The 27,173-nt window shown below is 39.9% G+C and overlaps 3 protein-coding genes across 3 annotated transcripts; all 3 read left to right on the forward strand.

Annotated features, from left to right (window-relative positions):
• The first annotated feature begins 13,015 nt into the window (after window positions 1-13,015).
• LOC149234149 (uncharacterized) lies at window positions 13,016-13,630 on the forward strand. Its single transcript, XM_089368168.1, has one exon. It carries the CDS (start codon window positions 13,016-13,018, stop codon window positions 13,628-13,630), a length of 615 nt encoding a protein of 204 aa, XP_089224294.1.
• Window positions 13,631-14,544: 914 nt separating this feature from the next.
• On the forward strand, window positions 14,545-16,187 carry LOC149234150 (uncharacterized). Its single transcript, XM_089368169.1, has 4 exons — window positions 14,545-14,868; window positions 15,093-15,273; window positions 15,724-15,796; window positions 15,893-16,187. The coding sequence occupies exons 1-4, from the start codon at window positions 14,545-14,547 to the stop codon at window positions 16,185-16,187; spliced, it is 873 nt and encodes a 290-aa protein (XP_089224295.1).
• A 27-nt stretch (window positions 16,188-16,214) lies between these two features.
• On the forward strand, window positions 16,215-16,571 carry LOC149234151 (uncharacterized). Its single transcript, XM_089368170.1, has one exon. The coding sequence runs from the start codon at window positions 16,215-16,217 to the stop codon at window positions 16,569-16,571; it is 357 nt and encodes a 118-aa protein (XP_089224296.1).
• Window positions 16,572-27,173: the final 10,602 nt, after the last annotated feature.

Below are 27,173 nucleotides of genomic sequence, written 5' to 3' on the forward strand. Positions count from 1 at the left end.
GTGTTATTCTCTTGCATTGTTTATTTTCTGTGTTTTAGAATTCGTATGCAAGTAATTTTTGTATGGGGTTAAAACCTACACGTAGGACAGTCCTCCATTTCATGATCAAATAGAGTGCAATATTTGTAGGAAGGACGCGTTGGGTTAGTGTAATCGCGGGCATAGTGTCTTGGTCCTCCGAAATTGTAGCAGATTAGTTGTCCCCGATCTTTACTAGGTCCTCCTCCACCTCAGCCTCGTCTGCGCCCCTGAAGGCCTGTTCGCACCATCCCTGTGCTCTGGTCAGGGGGCTGCGTTTCTGCCTAAACCCTATAGACGAGTGTTCTATTCATCATCAATTCATAGCTTCTCCAATGCACTCATCATGCCCTACCAACCTACAGAAGTTGTAGAACAGTTGTTGCGGTGTTTGTACAAACTTCTGTAGCAAATGACAATTATCCGTTGTATGTTTTCCTGTTACTTGACATATAGCGCACCACAATGCAGGCCCCGCGCTTGGTCTTGCTTGGGCCTCCGGCCTCAAAGGCATTGGTCCCCCTCCTACAATATAGTTCGCAAAGACCGGGCAATGGTCTTTGTCATGCCCCTGACCCTTGCATTTCAGGCACCATACCTCTTCGCGCACCTCCAGTCAAACTATTCTGTCTTGCTTCAAACTTTGCATTTCAAGGCAAATATTTTGCAACTACGCATGGATTTGCTAAACCCCAAGATTCAGATCTTGCATCGGTGTTTCATGTAGTCTCATTACAATATCCAAGGCTTCTTCCTGAGTCGTAATCTTTTGTTGTGACAGCACAACCCTTAGGTGTGGTAGGAGCGAAGCCACAAACCACTCGTGGTGTTGGCCATCTGTTAAGTTCACATTAGCTTCACAGATTTTACACTTCAACCTATGATATAATTCCCAAGGTGTCTCTCCTGGTTTCATCACGATTTCCTTGAACCTCACAATCGACTGTGCCTTGTTTTTAGGCATACTGAATTCCATATTTAGCGTGTTCTGGATGTCCGCCACCCCAGCATTTGGGTTATCATTAGAGTACTTGATGTACCAGGTTAGCGCGCAATCCTGAAAAGCACTAACTAATGTTGCCTTCTTCATGTGATCATTTGTAACACCAGGAGCTTCCCATACAACTTTCACAACGAACCAAAACTGCTCTGGGTCTTCATTTCCTAAGGCTTTAAACAAAGGCATCTTCACTAAATTTTCCATGTTGAACTACGGTGGAGGTGGTGGTGGTATGGGCGAAGTCGCAGGTGATGGTGGTGAAGTTGGAGGTGGTGTGGGTGGAGGTGGCAGTGGTGGTAATCCTTGTCTTGTTAATTGAATAGAACTTCGCAGAGCAGCCTGCGCTACTCCCTCTGCGTCACCCAATGGAGGTGAAACCAATGGAATATATTCAGGACCCTTTCTTCCTTCGTTCTTGTAAGTCTTTCCACTTTGCGTAGCCTCGAACATCAAGGTAGCTGCATAACCCATTTATCGCACAACAACATCTTAATCCAGGTATCCAAAGACTTCAAGTACACACTTATAGATGCCTCCACTAAGCCACTGGCCATGAACACAATTCCAACTATCCAAAAATTCCCCTCTTTGGCATTGATGGCAACACACCATCCTTCTCTCCAACTGATGGCCTACCTCAAGCTTCTGCCACATGTTGGTTGCGTGGGGCCTGACCCAGGTCCAACGTTAGTAAGCCAAACAAATCCCTACACTACTGGCCCTTTTGGCATCAGCCTGCAGAGCGTAGATCGAAGTCTCACTCGAAGCAGTATGTGGGGATGCTGGAATCAAGTTTCTGCACCTGAGATTGTTAGGAAACCAACTCACAAATAGATAGAAAATATATATCAACGCCTTAGAATTCAGCCTCTTCAAGCGGGCATCCTTCTTTACATTACACAAATGATGATCCAAATGGATCCAAGAAACACTCTCTATATCTTCAAAACTACGAAAATCATGCCAAAAACCAAGGAGAAATCGCATAAGGCAAACTTTTAATACACTATCGGGAGCCAAAACCCATGAAATTAATGAAAAAAATAGAGTAGTGGAGGTGGAAGCAATATTACATAGTAGTTGTCTGATCTGGTCGATCAATGGTCCAGATCGGTTCGGCAATCGCAATCGGTAGTAACCTTTGGTAGAGATCAGTGCTTAACACACATTTATGGCGATGAAAATTGGCGGAGTTAATATGGACCATCGATCAAGTGCATAGATCAACGACCCATATTACATCGCCAGATCGCTATCGAGGGATTGCAGAAGTTCTTACAAATGGCCCAAGGGTTATTGCGATGAGCGATTGCGATATATCGCATCGCCGCATCAGATTGGAACTGTGTAGAGGAGCGACTACAATCGCCGGGGGTCATGTGTGATATGCGTTATCACGTTGGAACATGGAGCGGGGCCGATATTAATACACCATGCAACAGCTGGACGAGATAGCATTATAAAGGAAATTTGATATAATTTCAAGTGTGTAACAGAGCCATTTTAATGTATTTTCGTGAATTTTGTTGTATTTCCAAAACACAAAGGGACGGAGCCTTCCGATATGCGATAATGACTTGTGGACGGACTTGATAGGGGAATGAATCATATTTAAGGACTTTTAAAGTCCGATATATTGATTTTTGGCGGACTTTCTCTGTTAAAACACATTTTCCCTGTGTTTAACAGAGTGCGTTTGTTTCAGTAGTTTCAGAGGCCCGCGACACTATGGCATTACAGAATGGGTGGCCACCTCCTCTCTAGGCGTTAAACAATGATTGTATCACACTGAGAGAGGGATTCGAAGTAGATAGATGTCGGGAAGACTGAGAGATAGGAATATGAAATGAACAGGCAACGCATTTTTGACTATAAAGCCACAAACAGAGAGCACAACAGAGAGGCAGTGTTGCAAGCAAATGCGAGACAGAGTTAGGATAGAGATTGAGAGCTGTGAGGGAGTCTGTGTACTCAGAGGAAGCATGAGGGATTCAATTGAAGCTCTTGTAAATGCATCTATTGTGTGTGAGGCTCAAATTGAGTTCACAATCGTAAAAAATCTGTTTGAAGACTTAATAGAGAGGCCACCATTGAAGGCTGGACCAGGAGATGTAGCCCAGGAGTTTTGGGTGAACTCCTTATTAAATTTGCTATGTTTTTATGTGTTTGTTTATTATAGTCTTTAACTACTTCAAAGTCTATGTATTTTGAAATTTGATCGATCCATTGCAAAAATAAACATAGGCACATCCATGCACATAAGTCTGTAATACCTTATTATTGTCTTAGATCTCATTATCAGATCAAGTGGTATCAGAGCTTTAGGTTGCTAAGGTTAGACAAGCTTGTGCTAGACTGTTTGTGAATGCTAACTAGGTCAAAGCTTAAATGAGGAGAAGGAGAACTGGTTGAAACTAACCTAGAAATTGGTAGAGCCTATCCTAAGAGGAAAATGACAAAAGAAATCCGCTTCGAATCAGACTCTCAGTTCATGGACAGTTTCATGACCATGAGATCCATGGTAGAAGAAATGTATAGAGAATTTAAGAAAGGTCGAAGTGAAGATTATTCCACTTCCAAACAAGACAAAGGAACAGAAGAATCTCTTATAGATGGCCATTCTGAAGGAAAAGGGAAAGGAAAAGAGGTTCCTCTGCCCACACCTCCTGACAGCCCTGAAAATAAAAGGAAGAAAACATTTGTGATTAAATTAGATGTTAAATTTGATTTGCCAATATATGATGGTGAGTTAAATGCAGAGAAGCTAGATAACTGGATTAGACAGATTGATGTGTATTACAAGGTGTAGAGAATTGATTTAGACAAAAGTAAAATTTAGCTGGCCAGCCTACGCCTTGGAGGAACTGCCTTGGCATGGTGGGAAGGCAGGACACAAGCTGACTTGAAGAAGCATGGTAAAACTCTTTCTGTCTAGAGTGAAGTTGTTTCTACAATTAAAAAAAAATTCTATCCACCAGCTTATATGTAGCAAGCTATGATGAGTTGGCAAACTCTTCGCCAATTAAAAGGGTAAAGTGTACAAAGCTACACTCAAGAGTTTAGAAAAAGATCTTTGATTCTAAGCATTTCTTTAGACTCACCTGAAACTTTGCTGAAGTATATAGGTGGTCTACATAGTTATTTGAGACATACCATTCTCATGTTTAACCCTACTAGCATAGATGAGGTATCTGTTCATGCTACCCATCTAGAGGCTAGAGGCAAGAATTTGAACCCAGAGATTTGGGGATCATCAAAACCCACTGCAAGCAAGAACAAGGAAAAGAGGAAACAAAAATGGAAGGAGAGGAAGGCCAATGTTGTACAAAAGGCAAAACCTTCACGCATTCACTGCAAGAAGGATGGACATGATGATGAACATTGCTGGTCTTTGCATCCGTTGTTGAAACCCAAGAAGTTCGATGGCAAGAAGAAGAAGGTTGCTGTTGCTTTTCAAAGAGATTTGGGGTCGGCTCAGGTGATGAAACAACCATCACAGCCACATGCATACAAGGTAAAAATTCTAAAGCATCTACTAGTAATTCTGCCCAATTTATTGATAGTGAAGAAAATGAGAGAAGAAGACATGAGCTTTTTCATATTAGAATTATTTCCAAGCATCAAAATATTGATACTTTGTTTGATAGTGGCTCACAAGTAAATTTAATTTCTAAAGCAATTGTAAAGAAGCTGGGATTACTAACCACACCTCACAACAAGCCATATCCATTGGGTTGGTTATGTGATAAAGCAAAGCTACAAGTGACTAGACAATGTAAACTTAGGTTTGCCATTGGTTCAACATTTGTAGATGAGGTGAGTTGGATGTAATTCCCTTGGATATATGGGGAATTGTTTTAGGAAGTCATTACTTGTATGATAGAAAAGCCATCTTCTATAGAGTTGAAAATAAGTATCAACTTGTTAAAGATGGAATAGAATATATCGTAAGAGCTCACAAACTCAAAAATAATTATACTCTCATAAACTTAGGGCAGATGAAAAGGATTGTAAATTCATGCAAACAATTTTTACTGATGGTTGTAAAGGAAAAGAAACCTGAAAAAACCAATGTATTTGAGGTCTGTGATGCTAAACAAAAAGCTGAGAAAAGGTTGTTTCAAATATGACATCTTATTTCATAAACCTAAAGGTCTGCCACCAAAAAGGGAAATTGTACATGATATTATTTTGTAGCAAGATTCTCCATTGCTAACATCGGAATGTACAAGTTATCTGCTTTAGAGAATGCAAAAATCAAGAAGCAGGTACAGGAGCTACTCGAGAAAGGGTTCATAAGAGGAAGCACATCGCCATGCGGATCCCTAATAGTGTTGGTGAGAAAGAAGGACGGTTCGTGGAGGATGTGCATTGATTACCGAGCACTGAATAAAATAACGAACAAGAATCATTATCCCCTTCCTCACATTGATGATCTATTGGATCAGCTGAAAGAGGCTGTTTACTTTTCCAAGTTGGACCTATGTAGTGGTTACCATCAGGTTAGAGTAGCAGAGCAAGATGCATGGAAGACTGCTTTCAAAACAAAGCAAGGGCTGTATGAATGGCTAGTTATGCCTTTTGGCTTAACTAATGCTCCTGCCACTTTCATGAGGGTTATGAATGATGTACTCAGGCCTTTTATTGATGATTTTGTAATTGTATATTTGGATGACATTCTTGTATTTAGTAAAACATGGGAAGAACATTTGAAGCATGTGAAGCAGACTCTAGATGTTTTGAAAAAGGAAAATCTCTATGTTAAATTATCAAAATGTGAATTTGGTAAAACATCTTTGAATTATTTGGGTCATATTGTAGGGGGTGGTGAATTGAAGATAGATCCCTCTAAGGTTGCAGTCATTGTAAACTAGCCTAAACCCAAGTCTGCTACAGAAATTAGAAGCTTCCTAGGGGTAGCACAATATTGGAGAAAGTTTATTGCTAACTTTTCCTTAATTGCAGCTCCCTTACATGCTTTGACAGGATTGAACAAGGTGTTTCAATGGGGAGGAAAACAACAGAAAGCCTTTGACATCTTGAAAGAAAAAATCAGTACAACACCAGTACTAGCATTGCCAAATCTTCAACAACCATTTGAGATCAAAACAGATGCCAGTGATTATGCCATGGGAGCAGTGTTGATGCAACATGGTAAACCCATATGCTACCATTTTGAGACTTTTTATTCTGCAGTAGTTAATTATCCTACATATGATAAATAATTGTATGCATTAGTCCAGAGTGTGAAAAAATGGAAACATTACTTAATGGGCAAAGAAACAATAATACATACTGATCATTAGCCACTTCAGTACTTGCACTCACAAACTAAGTTGCAAAAATCAAGACACTATAGGTGGATGGGCTTCCTACAACAGTTTCATTTAGTAATCAGATATAAAAAGGGCATACATAATAAAGTTGCAGATATGTTGTCTTGACCAATCATAAATGCATCTACTATACTTAAGCATAACTCAGTAATGCATTGAAGCTACATTGAACAATATGCTCAAGTGATAGACTTTAAAGATGTATATGCAGCTTTAAGTAATGGAAAAGAGGTAGAAGAATTGGATTACTATGTTAAGGACCAACTCTTGTATCATTTGGGAAAGCTATGCATTCCACAAACAAAGAGAATTAATATAATTAGGGAAGCACATACTTCTCTGGTATCAGGTCATTTTGGGGTAAGTAAAACAATTGCAGAGCTACAAAGATACTGCTATTGGCCAAGAATGCATGAAATTGTTTCTAGATATGTAAGAGGGTGTACCATGTGTGCTAAAAGTAAGCCCAATAATAGAAAACTAGGCTGGTACACTCCACTACTAGTCCCATACCGTCCTTGGAAAGTGTTTCCATGGACTTTGTTGGGGGATTGCCAAAATCTAGAAAGTGACATGACTATTTATATGTTATTGTGGACAGGTTCAACAAAATGTGTATTTTAATACCCTGCAATAAGAAGATTACAGCTGAACAAACAATGAAACTGTTCTTTCATCATGTTTGGGTGCATTTTGGGTTACCCACTTCCATAGTATCTGATCAAGATTCTTGATTTGTTGGGAAGTTTTGGTAAAGTCTGTGGGAATTGATGGACACCAGACTAAAGAAGAGCACAACCTTTCATCCACAAACAGATGGCAAAATAGAGGTAGTCAACAGGACAGTGATCCAATTGCTCAGGGGTTATTGCAGCAAGCATCCCAAGCTTTGGGATGAACATTTATGTTATGTGAAACATGTTTACAACTGTGCCAAACATTATTCTACACAAAGATCTCCTTTTGAGACTTGTTTTGGTTTCATACCAAGGTCTCCCTTGGATTTTGTCTTTGAAAAAGAAATAGCAATTGCTAGACACTCTGATGTGGACAAAGCAACCAGATTCATTGAACAGATCCAAGAAATTCACCAGGAAGTGCCGGAATAGCTGGAAAAGAGCCAAGCCAAATACAAGGCAAGGCATGATAAACACCGGGTGGCGCACAACTTCCACGTTGGTGATCAAGTCTAGCTGTATATCAGCAAGGACATAATGCAAGGTGAAGGAAAAAAGCTGAAGCCAATAAGGTATGGGCCTTTTAAGGTACTTGAGAAAATTGGTGAGAACTCTTTCCGCCTTAATCTATCAGCATACATGCACATCTATTCAGTAGTAAATGCAGAAAATTTAAGACTGTTTGAACTTTCATTAATTGAAGATCCTAAAGAGCAAAGTCAATTTCCTTCCATTCATGATCTGTTGCCTGAATACCTTAATGATCTACAGGAAGATATAGTTCTGTATAGGAAGGTGAGGACTATGCACAGAGGAGATGTCGAGTACCTAAGAATTGGACTCAAAGGTTCAAAACCCAGTAGTGCAAAATGGATAGAGATTGGGCAAGTGAGGCAACTGTATCCTCACTTAAACAATGCTTGAAACCCAAATTTTGGTGGTCCAAAAGCTTTTCTGTGGGAAGGCGTGATCCAAATGGATCCAGAAACACTCTCTATGTCTTCAAAACTACGAAAATCATGCTAAAAACCAACGAGAAATTGCATCAGGCAGCCTTTTAATACACTATCGGGAGCCAAAACCCGTGAAATTAATGAAAAAAATAGAGTAACGGAGGCGAAACCAATAATACACAGTAGTCGTTCGATCTGGTGGATCAACGATCCAGATTGGATCGAAAATCGCAATTGGCAGTAACCTTTGGTAGAGATCGGCGCTTAACACATATATATGGCGACGACTATTGGCAGAGTTAATATGGACCATCGATTAACCGCGCAGATTGACGACCCATATTACATCGCCAGATCGCTATCGGGGGATTGCAGAAGCGCTTAGAAATGGCCCAAGGGTTATTGTGATGAGCGATTGTGATATATCACATCGTCGCATCGCATTGGAACTGTGTAGAGGAGCGATTACAATTGGCGGGGGTCATGTGCAATATGTGATATCATGTCGGAACATGGAGTGGGGCTGATATCAATACACCATGCGATAGCTAGACCCAATAGCATTATAAAGGAAATTTGATATGATTTCAAGTCCATAACAGAGCCCTTTTTAATGTATTTTCACGATTTTTGTTGTATTTCCAAAACACAAAGGGACATAGCCTTCCGATATGCGATAACGACTTGTGGATGGACTCGATAGGGGAATGAATCATATTTAAGGACTTTTAAAGTCTGATATATTGATTTTTGGCGGACTTTCTCTATTAAAACACATTTTCCTGTGTTTAACAGAGCGTGGTTGTTTCAGGAGTTTCAGAGGTCTGCGACACTATGGCGTTACAGAATGGGTGGCCACCTCCTCTCTAGGCGTTAAACAATGATTTTATCATAGTGAGAGAGGTATTCGAAGTGGACAAAGTCCGGGGAGACCGAGAGATAAGAACATGAAACAAATAGGCAGCACATTTTTGGCTATAAAGCCACAGACATAGAGCACAACAGAGATGCAGTGTTGCAAGAAAATGTGAGATAGAGTTAGGAAAAAGATTGAGAGCTGTGAGGGAGTCTCTGTACTCAGAGGAAGCTTGAGGGGTTCAAGTGAAACTCTTGTAAATGAATTTTTTGTATGTGAGGCTCAAACTGAGCTCACTATCATAAAAAATTTGTTTGAATACTTAACAGAGAGGCCGCCACTGAAGGCTAGACCAGGTGATGTAGCCTAGGAGTATTGAGTGAACTCCTTACTAAATCTGCTGTTTTTTTATGTGTTTGTCTATTATAGTTTTTAACTGCTTCAAAGTCTATGTATTTCGCAATCTGCTCAATCCATTGCACAAAATAACATAGGCACATCCATGCACATAAGTCTGTAATACCTTATTATTGTCTTAGATCTCATTATCAGTTTGTTGGGTACCAAATCGGGCCATATTTCTGACCATTTCCATTACCCTTTTTGACCTTTTTGTACTCATTTACCTATGCTGTTATGTTAAAATTACAAGGTAAATACCCCCTTACTTGTCCAATTGGTATATTTTAATTAATGAATTAAAAACCCACAAAGTTTATCTATTTGCGGTACTGAATTATGTGTTTGACCACAACGTGGAGAAAAGGAACCCTCACTTCAGCATATCACAACAGATCTAGTAACGACCAGCCAGAAGGAGGTCACACAGCTCCAAGAATAGGCTCCCTGAACTATTCTTAGGCCTTCTTTCTATCTCAGACGTCTGATGCTGATACTGTTTCAACCGATGTACATCTTTGTATTTGCAGTTACTATGTTTCCAGGAGATCTATTAATCTCCCTCGTTGTGTATAAATTTCAGGTTGTTCCTGTGAATGGGGGTTCTCCCATCGATATTGTAAACATCTGTTACCGAGTAATAAAAGATCATCCATTTTTCTGTTCTAGTCTTTTTCATGGCCAACGTAGCCTTGATCAGAGAGCTGGGCTTGCTTTTCTGATCAGATGATGCATCTTTGTGTGCATGTGATTTATCGGTTTATGTTGTTGTTGTAGTTCTTTACTGTTTATAATTATTTCTGTAGTTCTATAAATTGTTAATCTTACAGTCATGTTTTGAATCTTAACCCACGAGCCCTTGGTTGGAAAGGATTACACGTTTGCCCCTGCATATACCTTGTGTGTTGCTTTGAAAGGATTGCACATAGATTGATAAATTATGTAGGAACAAGGTGGATAAATCACCCCTACTTGGATACCAACATTTTAGCACCATTTCCAGGGAGGCTAACAAGGTGCAAACAACGATTCGGACCGACCAGAGGGTCAATCTCTCGTCCTGGGGAGAGAACGAGTTTTCTCACTCTGCTTTAGGTCATGAGCATAGATACTCTTTTTGCTTTGTTTTTTTTGTTTTTCTGATGATTTTGGGCCATTCTCTTGCCCTGGGAGGGAGGAGTCTTTTGATGCCCTACTCCAGGCCTTGAGTTAGAATTATTTCTTCTTAACCTATGTGTGCTTTCTTTTTTGGAAAGCCCTAGCTTTTACCCTGGGGAGGGACAGGTCTTTTGACACCCTGTTTCAGATCTGGGAATATTAGGGCTTCCCGTGGTTTTTTATTGTTTTTGGTTCTTGTCCCTGGGGAGGGAGGAGTCCTTTGATGCCCTGCTCCAAGCTTGAAACCCTAGATTTTTGGTTATAGCTGCCTTTCTTTTTGTGATTTCTTTCATCTTGGGGAAGGAACGGTCTTTTGACACCTTACTCCAGGATTGAAGCATTGTAGGTTCATACCAAGACCCTCTATCAATCCAACTTTTGTATGAACAAAGAACCAAATAAAAGGGGCAGAGGGAGAGCCCCAAAGAGGGGAAGACCAGACTTGGGAAGGAAAACTTATATACAAGAGATCATAGCAAAGGTTGAATCTGAAGCATCCTCTCACATAGCTATGAGACCAGGAGCAAGATGGGTGAAGTCAGAAGGACAATCAGTGGAACAGCCAGTATCGGCTGTGGCATTCTTTGGTGACTCAACACAACAGGTTCCTGTACTGTGGAGGAAACATCTAGCAGTAGACCTGATCCAGAGAATCTTGCACTGGTGTTATCAGAGGAGGAAGTTGCAAGCAGAGAATCGGCAGAGTCAGACTATTCTAGTAAAGGAAAGGGAGTTGCAGCTGAAGGATCAATCCATCAGGCCACAGGAGAAGGAAACGAGGAGATACTTACATCACCAAGGGAATAAGGAAGTGCTACCAAAGCAGCTCGAGTTTCGGTGGCAAAGAATCCTCAGCCACTCTCTGTAGAACCTGTTGAAATCCTCAATAATTATTGGAAAATATTCATGGCTCCTACAAACTCCACCATCGATTTCCCTATTGGAGATCTAGGAATCGGTGCACCTACAAAGCCTATTCCATTGGCAGCTCTACCAACCTTCCATGGGCTTATCTCAGGAGACCCTGACACATTTCTATTTGAGTTTGATATAGTATGCCGAGGGTATGACTATACAACAGATGCCTAGAAGTTGAATTTTTCACTTCCACTCTAAAAGGGACGGCTTTGCGATGGCTCATGGGCCTTGGAGGAAAATCCATTTCCACATGGGAGGATATGTAGATGGCTTTCCTAGAGAAATACCAGGATTACTGTAAATCCCAGAACATTAAGGAGGAACTCTTCAAGTTCACACAAAAAGAAGATGAATGCTTGGAAGTATGTGTGGAGAGGTTCAGATACACCTTACAGAGGTTAGGTCATTTTGACCTAGATAAGGAAATATTAAATATTATCCTCCTTCGATCCCTTCGAGAAGACTAAATGGAACTATTGAACATTGTGGGAAAGGGAGAGATCTCCAAGGAGAATTTCGAAGATATTTGCAAATTATGTATTCAGTGCTCAAGGGGGCTCGCGAGGAACAAGCAGGGGATCCATTCAGTAAAGGGATCTGGCGGGGGTGTTACAAAAGAAAAAATCAGAAATTTTCTAGATAACCTGAGAACAGATATCCTTAGTACCCTATCAGCACAGATGGACACTTTGCAAGTAAAACAAAAGCAGCTAGATCTAGACAGAACTATGGCAATATTTTGTCTGAAGTGCAGGAAGAAGAACCCAGAGAGGGAATGTCCACTAAATTCCATAGAGGAATGTGCGATCTGCAAGCTCAATCATGCTACAAGCTCATGCCCTTCCTTACTAGTCTTGAAAGCAATATTTCAAGGAATGGTGGAGGACACAGAGCAGTTGTACCTCATGGGATCTAGGAAGCCATGGCAGCCTTGAACATCGATGGGAAATCAAGGTATATACCTGGATCCATCTCAATATTTTAACAATTGTAATATGAATCCTCATACCATGCCTTATCCTCTGATGTGGCCACAATACCAGTACTCACCTTGGCAGCAGTGGAATCCCCAAGCCAGTACGAGCTCTTCATGGGCTCCAACCTAGTGAGGATCCACTCCTGGTCAGTTTCCTCCGTAGATGCCACAGCAGATGCCCCAGTAGCAGCTTCAACTACCCTCCAATGTGCCTCCTGGTAACCAGCCTGCCCGTCCTCAACTCCTAATGTAGCCTAACCCTAAACCCAACAATAAGGGAGCTCATTAAGGTGATGTTCTTCACCTGCCTTCATATAGTATCTCCACTATAGAGTTGTATGAAATGAATCTGCGATCAGGTTGAACAGTTAACGTCCAACCTTCTCCAGTTATCATTGAACAACTTGATGGTGAAGGTAAGGAGGTAGAGCTAGTCAGTAAAGAGCCAAAGCAAACCAATAGAACCCAAACGCCTCCTATCAAGCAACATCAATCTGAACCACCTTACCCAGAGAGATTAATCATGAGTAAACCAAGTCCTCAATCTGAATTTGATTTATTAGGAGAATTGTAGAACTTATTTGTTAAAATTCCCTTATTACAAGCTATGAAGGATGTGCCAATCTATGCAAAGACTCTTAGGGAATATTGTTCAAAGAAAATTGCCAAGGAAATTAAAGATCCCCTCACTATACATGTTATGGGAAAGTTGTTGAATTTTATGATGGGAAAATCAATGCCAGTGAAATATGGAGATCTGGGGAACCCGAACTTGACAATACAGATTAATGGGGTAGAGATTCAAAATGTATTGGTAGACTTGGGAGATGCCATCAATGCCATCACCACTGAAACTATGCATGTGTTAGGACTTCGTAATTTAAAGCATACACCTACAGTAATGGAATTACCAGATCGATCTACAGTCAAATCTGTAGGGAAGTTGGAAGATGTGAAAATTTCAGTGGATTCATGGCATTACCCCATAGATTTCCTGGTATTACATACACAATCTTCAGTGGGTGGTCATCCCCTAATTTTGGGTAGGCCATGGCTGGACACTGCAGATGCTTACATTGGGTGCCGCTCAAGGAATATGGTCATCTCTAATGGGAATAACACTAAGAATTTAGTGTTCTATCCACCTGTAGAACCAAATTCACCTATAAAACTAGCAAGCGGTAAGAAGGTTGTATCTGCAGTGGAGGTTGAAACAAAAGATGAAGAAGTAAGACCCATCCTTACTATCGGACAGGCCCTACAATTGAAAATGGAATCAAAATATGATGTAATCACTTCCTTCATGGATGATCCTTGTTCTGTTTCAAAATCAAACTAGCAGATCCTAGAATCTATCCTACACTATGAGACTCAGGAAACTATGGAAACAACAGGAGGATTAGAGGAACCACCTACTGATGCACCTCATGAAAGTATGCAAGTGGAATTGGAACCTGGGAAAACCTTGAATATTAATCTGAACCTGTCAGAATCTCAGAAGGAGCAGCTTATAGACATTTTGCGGAAACATAAAGAGGCCTTTGCCTGGGATTATGTAGATATGAAGGGAATCCCTGCCAACTTATGCACCCATCACATATGCAACAAGGAAGATTGTCGTCCTATAAGACAACCTCAGAGAAGGATGAACCCTGCATTGAATAATGTGGTGAAAGAAGAACTTTAGAAATGATTAGATGTAGGTTTCATCTACCCTATTTCAGATAGCCAATAGGTCTTTCCATTGGTAATGGTCCCCAAAAAGAATGGAAAATGGCGGATCTGCGTAGATTATCGAGAATTAAATAAGGTGATGCAAAAAGACCACTTTCCCTTGCCATTTATTGATCAAGTGTTAGACACATTGGCCAGTAAGAAGTATTTCTCTTTTCTGGATGGTTTTAGTGGATATAACCAGATCCAGATTGCTCCTGAGGACTAGGACAAGACCACGTTCACATGCCCCTGGGGACATTTAGATACTAGGTTCTTCCTTTTGGTCTATGTAATGCTCCTGCAACATTCCAGAGGGCAATTCTCAGAATCTTCTCTAACTTGATAGATGACAGTGTTGAGATCTATATGTATGACTTTACTCTATATGGGGACTAGTTCATCGTGGGATTGAAAAATCTAGAAAAAGTTCTCGCAAGGTGTATACAAGTGCGTTCCTCTCTGAGTACAGTGAAATGCCACATGATGATGGAAGAGGGAATTGTTCTGGGACACTTTCTCTCAATTGAAGGGATCAGGATGGATCTAGTAAAGATACAGGTAATTCTGCACTTCCCAACACCTAAAACGGCCACACAGGTATGTGGTTTCATTGGTTGTGCTGATTATTATAGGCATTTCATAGAAAATTTTGCAAAAGTAGAACACCCACTGTTTCAATTACTAACGAAAGATTCAGAATTTGTGTGGACAAAAGATTGTGATGTAGCGTTTACAAAAATTAAAGAGATAGTTTGCAGTGCTCCGATCCTTAGAGGACCTAACTGGGCATTACCTTTCTACATTCATACAGATGCCTCTCAGACAACAATTAGTGCAGTATTGGGACAACAAGAGGATAAGGTACCTTACACAGTCTACTATGTTAGTAAAAATTTGGCTCCTGTTGAATTAAACTACATAGTGACTAACAAAGAATTTCTTGTTGTCGTTTATGCCATCAACAAGTTCCGGCACTACATTATCGGGTATCCTACTTTTGTGCACATTGATCATGCAACCATAAGGTATTTAATGAAGAAATTTGTTACCTTGGTTGCATTACAATATGATTTTTGCTATTACAGGAATTTGATGTCACTATAGTAGACAAACCAGGGAAAGACAATGTGGTCGCAGATTGTTTATCTAGGATAGAACATGATAGTAAGGAAACACCAATTCAAGATGATTTTACGGATGAGCACCTTTTTGCAGTTTCTGCTAACACTCCGCGGTATGCAGATATTGCTAATTATCTTTCTACAGGTAAAGTTCCTCATCATCTGTCCTATAAGGAGCAAAGGAAGATCATTCACCAAAGTACCTGATATTCATGGATGGCAGGATACCTCTTCCATATGGGAGTTGACCAGTAGATTCAGCGTTGTGTGGCAGGAGATGATATTTTCGAGATATTAAAAGATACACATGACAGACCCTGTGGGGGACATTTTGCAGACAAAAGAACAGGTCATAAAGTACTGGAAATGGGATATTACTGACCCACGATATTTCTTGATGCTCGGGATTATGTTCGGAAGTGTGATAGCTATCAACAGATGGGACAACCTGGGAAAGCAGATGAAATGCCCCGGCAGCCCCAGATAGTCCTTGAACCATTCGAGGAATGGGCCATCGATTTTGTTGGTCCCTTCAAACCACCTTCGTATCAAAAGGTTTACATCTTGGTCTGTACCGACTATGTAACTAAATCAGTGGAATCTAGAGCGGTCACGAGAGCAATAGAGCAAGTAGTGGTAAACTTCCTTTTTGAAGAAATCTTTGCCAGGTACATGACTCAAAGAGAAAATGTATCAGATAGTAGATCACAGTTTACATATCATATGATAGAAAACCTAATGCATAAATATGGGGTAAAACACAGAGTGACAACCCCCTATCATCCCCAGGAGAATGGATGGGTAGAAAGCACAAATAAGGTATTGGAAAATATCTTGACAAAAACAGTAGCAAGCCATTGCCAAGACTGGGCACAAAAACTTCTAGAAGCTCTATGGGAATACAGAACAGCATGGCAAAATACAACAGGGTTTTCTCCATATGAATTAGTCTATGCGAAATACCCCTTGTTTCCGGTGGAATTTAAGATTAGTACACTCAGAACAGCTCTGGAAGTAGGCCTAGATTTATCAGAAGCCCAGAAACACCGACTGGAATAGTTGAATGAGTTGGACGAGATTCGAGCAATGGCTGTCCAAAAAACTATTGCTGTTCAACAACAGAGAATGAAATGGCACGCTAAATTTATCAAAATTAAGGTGTTTCATGTGGGGGACTGGGCATTACTGTATGACTCCAAATTTAAGGATTTCAAAGGCAAGCTCTGCACTCGCTGGATGGGCCCATATAAAGTGGATGTAGTGTTCGACAATGGAATGGTTAGACTAATTACAATAGATGAAAACCATACCTTGTTCTTGGTAAACGAACATCGTCTTAAATTATACTACCATCTAGCCTCTAAAGATGCTTTTGTTAAAAATCTTTCTACTTCATTTGATTTAATGGTCATTGGAAAAGAAGATACCCTCACTCTGCTGTAATATATATATATATATATATATTGTTATTTACTTGTTTATCTTTTGCAGGAACAACAAAGAAATATGGCGAGGAGAAATGTAACACTCGACGCTGTCATTTCATCAGTCATTAAGATATTGTTATATTTCACTAGTGTGTGGCACTAAGTGCTTTTACTACACTAAGTGTTGTTATTACACTAAATGTGGTTATTTCATTAAGAGCTGTTACTCTGTAGTTACGAGATCTTAATCAAAGACTCAATTTGGAAAAGGGAGTTGCTTCATTTTTTAATGAGGTTGACCCAGTAAAAGAACTATCCTCATGACCCTTGTTTCAGATTTTAATGAGCTCGACACAAGGCATGGAACTATGCTTAGGTTTTTTGTTTCATTTTTTTTAATGAGGTTGACACAATACCAAGAACTATCCTTGGACATCTTTATTGATTGTTTAACGAGGTTGACACAAGACAAGGAACCATCCTCATACTCTTTGGTTCATTTTTTAATGAGGTTGACCCAGGAACAAACTATCCTCGGAACCCTTGTTTCATTTTTTTAATGAGGTTGAGATAATACAAGGAACTCTCCTCATACTCCTTGTTTCATTTTTTTAATGAGGTTTACACAAGACAAGGAACTCTCCTCATAAAATTCTGATGGATCATATGAGAACATGGCTCCCAAGAGGTCTTCACTAAATGGAAAGACCACGCTCTGAGAGGAATACATGTCATTTGGTACCAAAGGTAGATCGGGTTCCAATGCTCCCAGTACATAACGTACTATACCATCTGTGTGATCATCAGCAGATGTGGAGACAGAATGGGTAGCCACATAATTGACCTATGGCGAGGAAGGTACTGCTTGTAAAAAGAGCTGATAGGGGATGATGGTTGCAAAGGAGGCATCTGGTGACCAATGAACGACAATTGATCAATAGTCACAATTCTTCCTTTGTGCGTAAAACAAACCACACGGAAAAGCGAAGAAACAAGGGCTTCCATGACATAAACATAGTCACATCCAAGGAGAAGATTAAAATCTAAAGAACCTTGGACTACCATCACATCTATATAGACGGTCTTTCCTCCTAAAGTAACAGGGAACTTAGGAAGGATCCCTAAGGGTTGACTGGTTCCTCCGTTGAAAGCCAATAGATTATCATGAATCAAAGAGTGACCCTCCCATCTTGGCTGTTTAGGAGATTCCTCCTTCTATTCCTGCCAGGCATGGGGGAAATCATATGACACCCCCACCAAGTAGTTCTATCATTTCTTTTGATTGGAGTCACTTGAATGCTTTCTGCCTCCCATCATATGTGCCTTTCCAAATCAGAGTACAAGCCTATAATATGGTAGTACCTGGCAGTCTCTTGGATGAAGGTGTGTCTGTTAGAATCATGTCTTCCACTACTTGGCAAGCTTTGGGCTCCCCACAATGAGTCGCCAACTTGTGGCACAGGAAAGTTCCCTCTGTAGATACAGGCAACCCCTCTAGCCCTAGAGTGGGTCTAGTCACTGTAAAGACAATACCAAAGCAAATTTCCTTAGAAAGTTGGTGCTATGAAGGCCTACCTTCAGATCATTATTCGATGAAGTCTTCGTCGTGTCGCTCCAGCTCTTGTTCTTCTAATCACTTGTACCTAAAAACAACATGTAGAGAAACGCTACAAACGCAATAGAAAACAACCAAACAATCTACTTGAAGAGTCAAGGAACTTCGAGCTATCGACATACAATCATATGATATAGGAAACAAGCTATTGATTTGTATTAATATAAATCAAGGTAAAACTTACAACCGAGCCTTGACATCGTAAGTCTCCTCGAAGGGTCCTGTCGGCATGTCTCCGTAAGCATTCATTGGTGACCTGTCTCCCAAGGGAACAAATGACTCTCTCTTTCATCCAAAAGCTTGATGCTAGAAATTTCTCAAGCCAAATTACATGTGAGGCTACTTCCACACTATAATTACACTCTCTACCTCTACTCCTCTCTTAGAATCTTGAAACTACCAAATTACATCTAGCTATCATCAAGTTACATCCAAGCTAACTCATCTTAGTCATAGAGGAGGCATTTATAAGAGGGAGAGATTACAAAAGAGATGGGAGGAGGAACTTATCCTTTAGGGAGGTTGCAAAAAAGGTGGAACAACTATCCCAAAGGAGAGAGGTGATCTCATTTGACCCAACAACTAGCCCTAGGACCATCCATGAAGTAGTTTCATCTCAAAGCTTCGACGAGTTGATTAAAAAACTTGCCAAAAGTAGCTCATTGCAGGTGCAGCACAGGGACAGAGCGACGAATTCGCTAGGGCTAGTGCAAACTTTCCCATCTTCGTGAGTGGGAAAACTGCTGACTCGCGACGAACCAAAAACTTAGGTGGAAAAGAGTCTGCTTCAGGGATAATGAATTGAGATATTCTTCTTGAGATTACAAGGAAGGTATTGAAACATAATTGGCAACATGACACAAAATAGATGTCAGTAATATGGATTGCTAGTGTCTGGGACCAGGGAGTATGGGGTTGGTGACAAATTACAGTGTAACAAACCCCCACAATTATCATGGGTCGTTGATCTCCATCAACCGTGCTGACGTCAAGGTCAACTATGGAATTATAATCTGCATTAATTTTTCCCCCCGCAGAGTGCTCAATTTATCTTCGTTGCCGATATTTGATCCCATTTTGTGAAAATGCTCGGGCTTTAGTAGAAGGGTTGGGCCAACCTCCTTAATGCCTTCAATGCCACCGTTAGTTTCTTTTAAAATAATATTTCAAATTTTGTAAAAATTAAAATGATAGAGTAAGTTGCAAGAGGTGGTATAGCATGTTATATTAGGAACAATGTTTTCTCTCACATCCACCTTCATAAAACTGACCACTTCAATTAGTACATTTGGATCGAGATCTATGATTCTACAACCAATAGGATATTTCTTGCAATCTGCTATTTTTCCCCTATCAACTCTACATCCTATAAGAAAAAAAACATGGATAAGAATTGTCCTTTCAATACCTTAGAAAAAGACATCTATAACCTAAGGAATGATGGCAATATCCTTTTTCTTGGGGAATTTAATGCTCTAACTACTACTAAGCAAGCTATTATGTTAAGTAACAAGTCTAACCTAGACCCCTTGTGGCTTGATGAGGATGGTAACTTAACTAATAGATTCAAGAGAAAATCTGAAGCCATAATCGAGAACTTATTCGGCACAGAGCTCCTCAAACTTTTTAGTTCCTAGGACCTGATCATTTGTAATGGTATTAATAAATTGCCACTCTTCAGTCAGATGACCTATTTCCATGGGTAAGGTAGCATCGTGGATTATGTGATTTCTGACATCCATGTCCTCAACCGTATCACAAACTTTGAGCTTCTTAATAGGTATGAGCCTGACTTTGACCATAGACCCTTGTCTTTATCCCTCAATCTTGCTATGCATACCACCCACATGCAGGAGAACAATGAAAGAAAAAGTCACATTCACTTCGATAGAAGTAATGTTGACCTTTTCTTAAGGAATTTGGAAAGGGATTTAGGCTCCCTCAGCTATAATAAAAAAATTGATCAAATCTATTACCATTTTAATGCTACCCTTTCCACCACCATTAGAAAATTCTCTACTAAGACTTCATATAAGAAAAATAATAGAACTTCCAATCCTTGGTATGACAAAGACTATAAATTTACCATGAAAGAAATCAGAGAAGCCCGTAATGAAAGAATTAAGCTTCAAAATATAAATATATACAAATATCTCATTAAGAGGAAGAAGAGGTCATATATTAATAAGAGATATGAGCATCTTCTCTACCTTTCTAAAGTTGCGGCCAGAAATTTTTGGTGGAATGTGCTTGTTCGTAAAATTAAAGATAATCCTTCTACCCCCCTTGAAAATTGGGATAACTATCTTAAGAAGTTGTATGACTCTCCAGACATCATGGGAACCATATTGAACACTCCTATTAAGGATGATATTTTTTCTCTAGAAGACGTTGAGTTTGGGATTAATAAGCTTTCTAATGGGAAAGACAAAGATATTGAAGGTTACCAAGTTGAGATCTTTAAAATGGGAAAACATATCCTCATTCCTCATCTCCAAAAGCTTCTCAATTTGGTTGTAAAGCTCTTCCCTAAGCTTTGGATGCAAAGCCTTATTGTGCATATCTTCAAAAATGGGGACAAAAAGTGTTCCCTCTAACTACAGGATCATTATGATTAGCCACATCCTAGCAAATCTTTATGGGCTCATTCTGGAAAAAAAAGCTTATCCTTGTCTTGATAACCAGGGTAAAAGAGATAAAGGGAAAGTTGATTTTAGGAGACATCACTCATCCATCAACCACCTTGTCACCCTTAGGATCATTGTAGAGGAATTTCGCAATAGTAAAACCGATCTCTTCTGTTGTTTTATGGACTTTAGAAAAGCTTTCGACATTGTCCCCCAAGATAAGCTCCGGGAGAGGCTTGAAGAGATCATGGTTCCTCTTGATTTGAGGATTGTTGTGATCCGCCTCTATGAGACTGCCATTCCAAGCTTAAGACCAATGAAGGGTGGTCTAGATATATTAAATGTAATATCAGGGTTAAGCAAGGTTGTCCCCTTTCCCCTACCCTTTTTGTATTTACATCAATAAACTAAAGGAGTGTCTGGAAACTATGGGCTGCAAGTTACCGAGCTCACTGGTATTATCATTACTCTTCTCCTTTATGCTGATGATATCATTCTTCTTTCAAGGAGCCATGATGATCTAGACAATCAGCTTAAGACTTTTCATGTCTATTGCTTCAACATGGGTATGATAGTTAATACCGACAAGACTAAAGTCATGATCATTAAATCCAAGAAGATCACCCATAGTAGTTCCATCTATGATAACCATTGTCTTGAGCAGGTTTCTTCTTATAAATATTTGGGTATTGACTTTCCTCATGAGATCAACTGGAATTATAACATCGAGAATAGAATTATTGGAGGTTGGAACACTTATTATGAGCTTGAAAACAATTGTAAGTTAGCCGCTATTTACATTTGGAGTAAAAAAAGGCTCCTCTTTGAGACTCTCATCACACATGCTATCTTAAATGGATGTGAAGTTTGGGGGTGTAGTATATCTAGGGAGTCTTGGAGAAAGATTGAGATGATCCAAAAGAAATTCATAACCTATAAACTGAAGATCAAGGGAAATAATCCCTATCCTATCTTCTTGATCAAAGTTGGCATGTACCCCATTGAAAGTGTGGTTATGTTTATATATCTGATGTATAAGAAGAAGCTTCACAATATCGAATCCAAGAGGCTCCCAAAAATTGCTTCTAACTTTAGTCAAAAGCCCCACCTGCGTCTCAGGCACAGGTGGCATTAGGATGCTTAGTCTTGGCTCAATATTTGAGAGGTTAAGGAGGATATCATCATGGGAAGTAAGGAAAATATCAAAGATACTATTACCTCCAATTTTAAGGACAAGATGTGGGATGCTAAGGAGCTGGAGTGTAAAAGGTAAGGAGCTGGAGTGTAAAAGGAAGCTAAGGTACTATAAGGAGGTGATCAAACCCACCCTTGATAACCAAAATAATCTCTCTATGTTGACTAGAACTAAGAAGAAAATGAACATCGCTAGAATTATAAATAACTCTCATGAGATTCAGAGTGATATCAGGCGGTGGTCTACTCCCAAGACTCCCTAGGACATATAATTTGTTAGATTTGTGATACTAAGAAGTTGGAAGATGAAGACAACCTCCTTTTAGACTTCCCGACTCTTGCCCACATCAACTCTCAATTCCTTATCAACAGCCACACCTCTAATATTCTTGACTTCTTAAGCTAGCCCAACTATAGCGATCTTGGAACACTTCTTTCCCTTCTCCTTGATCACATAAACAAGATTTTGAAGAATGACAATTAGACTCTCTTTTCTTGAGGTCTAATAGACCACATTCATCTTAGTGGATGTTAATCATCATCTTTTTTTGTGTAAATCAGATGTTTATATTATAGCACAAAATATAGTACAAAAAATCTGCAAAGGCAGATCGAGAAGCACTGACAGACTAGAAACCAAAACGCATCAACTGCTCAGAGAGTTCAAAAAGAAACGGCTCAGCGCACACCGCGCAGGGTGGCCCGAACTAGGAGCTGATGCCTGTTTACCCAACACTATCAAAACTTGACAATACATAACAACAACATTAAGAAACAAAGGCCGAAGCATGGAAAGAGAAGAGGAAAACAGTGAAGGGGACGACACTAAATGAACTTGCCCATGCGACTAATTGTATCCAGACCAACCTCCCGAACATGTTTGTCCACTTTGGCTTGCAGGGCTTCGATTGGCTCGTTCTCCTGCACTTCTGTCGTGGTCTGCTGCTGATTCATGGGTACTGGGTTCACGGTGTCCCTCAGGATCCTGATAAGCAAAGTAAGCTTTTTGTTAACTGTTTCAACAGCCTCGTGCACAGTTGTGATTCTGCGGTCCAACGAACTGTTGTAATCGATGATTTTGGCCATTTGGGCCTCCGTCAGGTTCACCTCATTCACTACTTGCTGTTTTTCTTTCTCGATAGACTCCAGGGCTTTAGCAATGAGAGTCTTGATGCGCCAACTCTCTGCTTTCGTTCTGACAAACTGCGTTGCTCTCTTCGAAGGAGTGCCCGGGTCCTTCATCCAGTCAACCTCTTCCGCAATATCCTCCTCCGTTCGCCCAGCTTCCTCTTGTTTAGCCTTGGCTTCCAGCTCGGCTACTTTGCGTTTGTTCTTGCTTGCCGTTCTGGTCTCATACCCTCTCTTCGCAGCTTGTAGCTCCTGATTCGCAGCAAAGCAACGACAACTCCCCGCGTCCATAGCTAACTCTCTATGCTCGTCCCAGCTGATGCAGTTGCCGATGAGGGAGACGTGCTCAGCTCTATTTTGAAACACTATGGAAAAAACAGGGTATCTACTCTCTGATATATAGTGCATTCCCTTGTAGTTCCTCATGAAGCCTGTCTTAATCCAGCGAGTAGTTGGAGTACTGTTGTAATAAATTCGGTTGAAGTACGTACAGGCCGAGCCGCTCCAAGCCGAATGAACTTGATTGTAGCTGATCTTAATCCATATTGAGTTGTGCCATGTGTCCTGTACTTCTGAGCTGTTGATATGGTAATTTGTGTTGTTTGATCTTTCCTGATTACCAACAAATCTGGCCTCCTTGTGCCATGACTCGGGCCAACCCGCTCCTCTCGAAATCATCATAAATGTTGCTGATGCTTTCCCATACGGAACCGTCCCATGTGTCTCATCTCCTATACTACTGATGCGGTATACTCTGTGGCGTGATCTGTTATGATCATTCGTCTGGCTGGCCTGCCGCCGCCGAGAATTCCACCGCCAAAATTGTCCTCTCATCCAACTCCCGTGGATATTATTGCTGTCGTGGCCGGTTTCTTCAAACCTCTGGTACCGTAACCCGAAACCGTTATCGGCTAGGCTTGATCGGCTTCGGTTAAGTCCTTCTCTGCCAGCTGTGCGCATGTCGCTTTGAGAATTGGGCAGTCCACCTCCTGCCAACAACTGTCCCAGACTTTGTCCTGGTTGTCCACACCATGGTTTGCCAAGTGGTCTGCCAACCCGTTCGCTTTCCTTCTGACTGTTTGGAACACTAAACCTCTCATTCCTGCTATCAGCTCCGCTATGTTCTCAGTGACCTTAGCCAACCTCCAATGTTTGGTAGCTTTACTGGCCCTGGTACCTGCTTGTATGCGTTTAGCCGTCGTGATTGCCAAAGAGGAATCCCCTTCTACTATTACATTGCCTCTTCGAATTGTCCTTAGGATTCTCAGACCTTGTTCGAGCGCAGCAAACTCCATTTCATTGTTTGTGCTTTCACCAAGCGCCCTACAGTAGATATGTAAAATTTCTCCGGCCTGATTTCGAATTACGCCTCCGATGCCTGCTGTGCCTGGGTTGCCCCTCGAGGCCCCGTCAAAATTCAGTTTTAGGCCTCCCTCCGGCGGACATTGCCATCTGATGGTTTGCGAGGAAGGTTGTAACCTGTTTCCCAAATTCGGTTGATTGCTGGATGCCTCCAAATGAAAGCTCTTCAGGATGCGTAAGTCCTGAGCCGACGGTTTTTCATTCGGTTCTTCTTTGCATTTTGTCTGAATGAGCTGTTGGATGTTAATTAAAATTGAATCTTTGGCAAATTCTATATTTCTGATTTCCTCTTGAAATATCCTTCGATTACGCTCCTTCCATATCGTCCATAATATGAATCCTGGGACACATTTCCATATGCTGTCAACTCTACGAATGTGAGAAAAGTTTTTCCTCCAATTAATGATAGTTCCATGAATGGATTCTCTGTCACGGTCGGAGGCGCCTAGCAATCCTTCCATCCAGTGCCAAAGCTGGTTAGCCCACTCACAAGAATTGAAAAGGTGATTCATGGTTTCCGCTGCGTCCGTGCACATTGGGCACCTTGAGGGTCCCCTGAAGCCTTTTTTAAGTAGGTTTTCCCAGGTCAGTGTTTTCTTTTGCATAAGAAGCCATAAGAAGGTTCTGATTTTCGGCCAGGAAAGGCTGTCCCATACCTTGTCGGACCAGGGCACAATTTCAGGCTGCTCTTCCTTTTCTATGATACTCCTGGCTTCTTTCAGGGAAAAATCTCCGTTGCCATTCGGACCCCATCTCAGCTTATCATTCTCTCCGGCTATCCGAATTTTCCTTTTGAGAATTTTCTGATTTAGAATCTGAATAATTTCCTGAGTGTTTTCGTTATTGCTTGAATTGAAAACCATCCACTCCCTCCATTCCGGGTCTCTACTGATTGGGTTCCAGTATTGATTGACTCTGTATTTGCCCTCATTTTGATTTATTTGCTTCAGGGGTAAAAGCTGTGGGGATTCCAGTTTAGGGGATTGCTGCCATGCATCCTCCCAGAAAAGAGCTTGAGTTCCATTTCGTATCTCCCAGAAACTGTGTTCCTGAACTATGCTTCTGTTGTTTTTAGCATGATTCCATATTGGCGAGCCGTCAGGAGCGTCTTGTATTCTGATAAGGTCTAGATTGTTACAATTCGGCATATACTTTTCCTTCCAATGATTGGCCCAAGGTAGGCTTGTATCAGTGATCCATTTCCACCAGATTTTGGCACCACAGATTCTGTTGACCACTGAGGGATCAACCAGATTTAGTCCCCCTCTATCCTTTGGTTTACATAATTTCTGCCAAGCAACCAGAGACCATTTTTTCTTGTCGCCGTTTCCACTCCATAAAAAGGATCGTTGGATAATTCTCATTTGTTGAAGAGAGATTCCATACAGGCTGGTAGATTATTTAATTAAATGGAAAGACCTGTGAGCAATTTTGAAACCAACGTTTCGGACTAGCTAGGTGAGTCCATCATCAGGGTAATGAGATCTGCATTTTGAGAAAGAGAGAGTCAAGAGCATGAGAACCTATTAATAGAAGGATGGATAGATAACCTAGGTTTGGAGAGGTCGGCTTGAATTTCATCAATTTATTAATAAATGGATTAAATAAATTTTTAATTTTGATTTTAAATTTTAATTTAATTAATGATTTTTAAACCTATATTAAAAGTAAATTTTTTTAACTAGATTAATTTGACCTAATATTAAAAATGAAATTAATTTAAACTAAATAAAATCAATTTAATAAATTAATTAATTAAATTAATTTTAAATATAGTTTAATTAATAAATTTAAAGCTATATTCATTTTATTAATTAATTAATTTTTAAATTTAGTTTAATTAATAAAATTTATTTTTTATTTTTTATTTTTTTATTTTTTATTTTTTTATTTTTTATTTTTTTTTTTTTTTATTTTTTTTATTTTTTATAAAATAAATTCGCTTAAATTAATTTGGCCTAAAATTAAAAATAAAATTAGTTTAAACTAAATGGATTCAATAAGATTTAATTTTGTTTTAAATTTAAATTTTATTAATAAATTTAAAACTATATTAAAGTAATTTTTTTTTTTTTTAATAGATTAATTTGACCTAACTAAAAATGATGGTCTTAAACTAAGTAATACCTGGAAACCCTTGTTAAACAAAATAAAGTAACTTTAATTTATACAAATTCTCCCTTAAGACAGCATCCACAGCTCAAAAAAGTAAATAAATTAATATTAAATATATATATATATATATATATATATATATAATCATGTCTTAAAATGAAAGACATGATTAAAGAATTACAAGAAAAAGTTAATAGCCGCCTCACCGTAAATAGTGGGGTAGATAAGTTAGATATTAAACCAATTAAAGACGAAATGAAAAAACTAATAGAATTAGACCACGAACGTAACAAAAGGACCTTAAACCTTATAATCTTCGGTTTAAAAGAGGAAGAAGATGAGGATACTTTAGCCTTAGTCCAGACAGAATTACATAATAGATTACAAATTGAAACACCGTGTCTCACAGAAGCAACAAGGTTGGGGAAATTAACCGAGAATAAAGGAAGATTAATCCGCATAAAGGTGAGATCTACTGACCATAAGCACAACATACTTAGTAAAACCTCGAGTCTAAAAGGAACGGGAATATTCATAAATGAAGATCTCATCCCAGAAGATCAAGCAGAATTAAGAA

The sequence above is a fragment of the Pinus tabuliformis genome, chromosome 8 (genome assembly GCF_031772625.1).
Source record: "Pinus tabuliformis cultivar Carrire ecotype Pingquan chromosome 8, CPIR1, whole genome shotgun sequence".
Lineage (NCBI taxonomy): Eukaryota > Viridiplantae > Streptophyta > Pinopsida > Pinales > Pinaceae > Pinus > Pinus tabuliformis.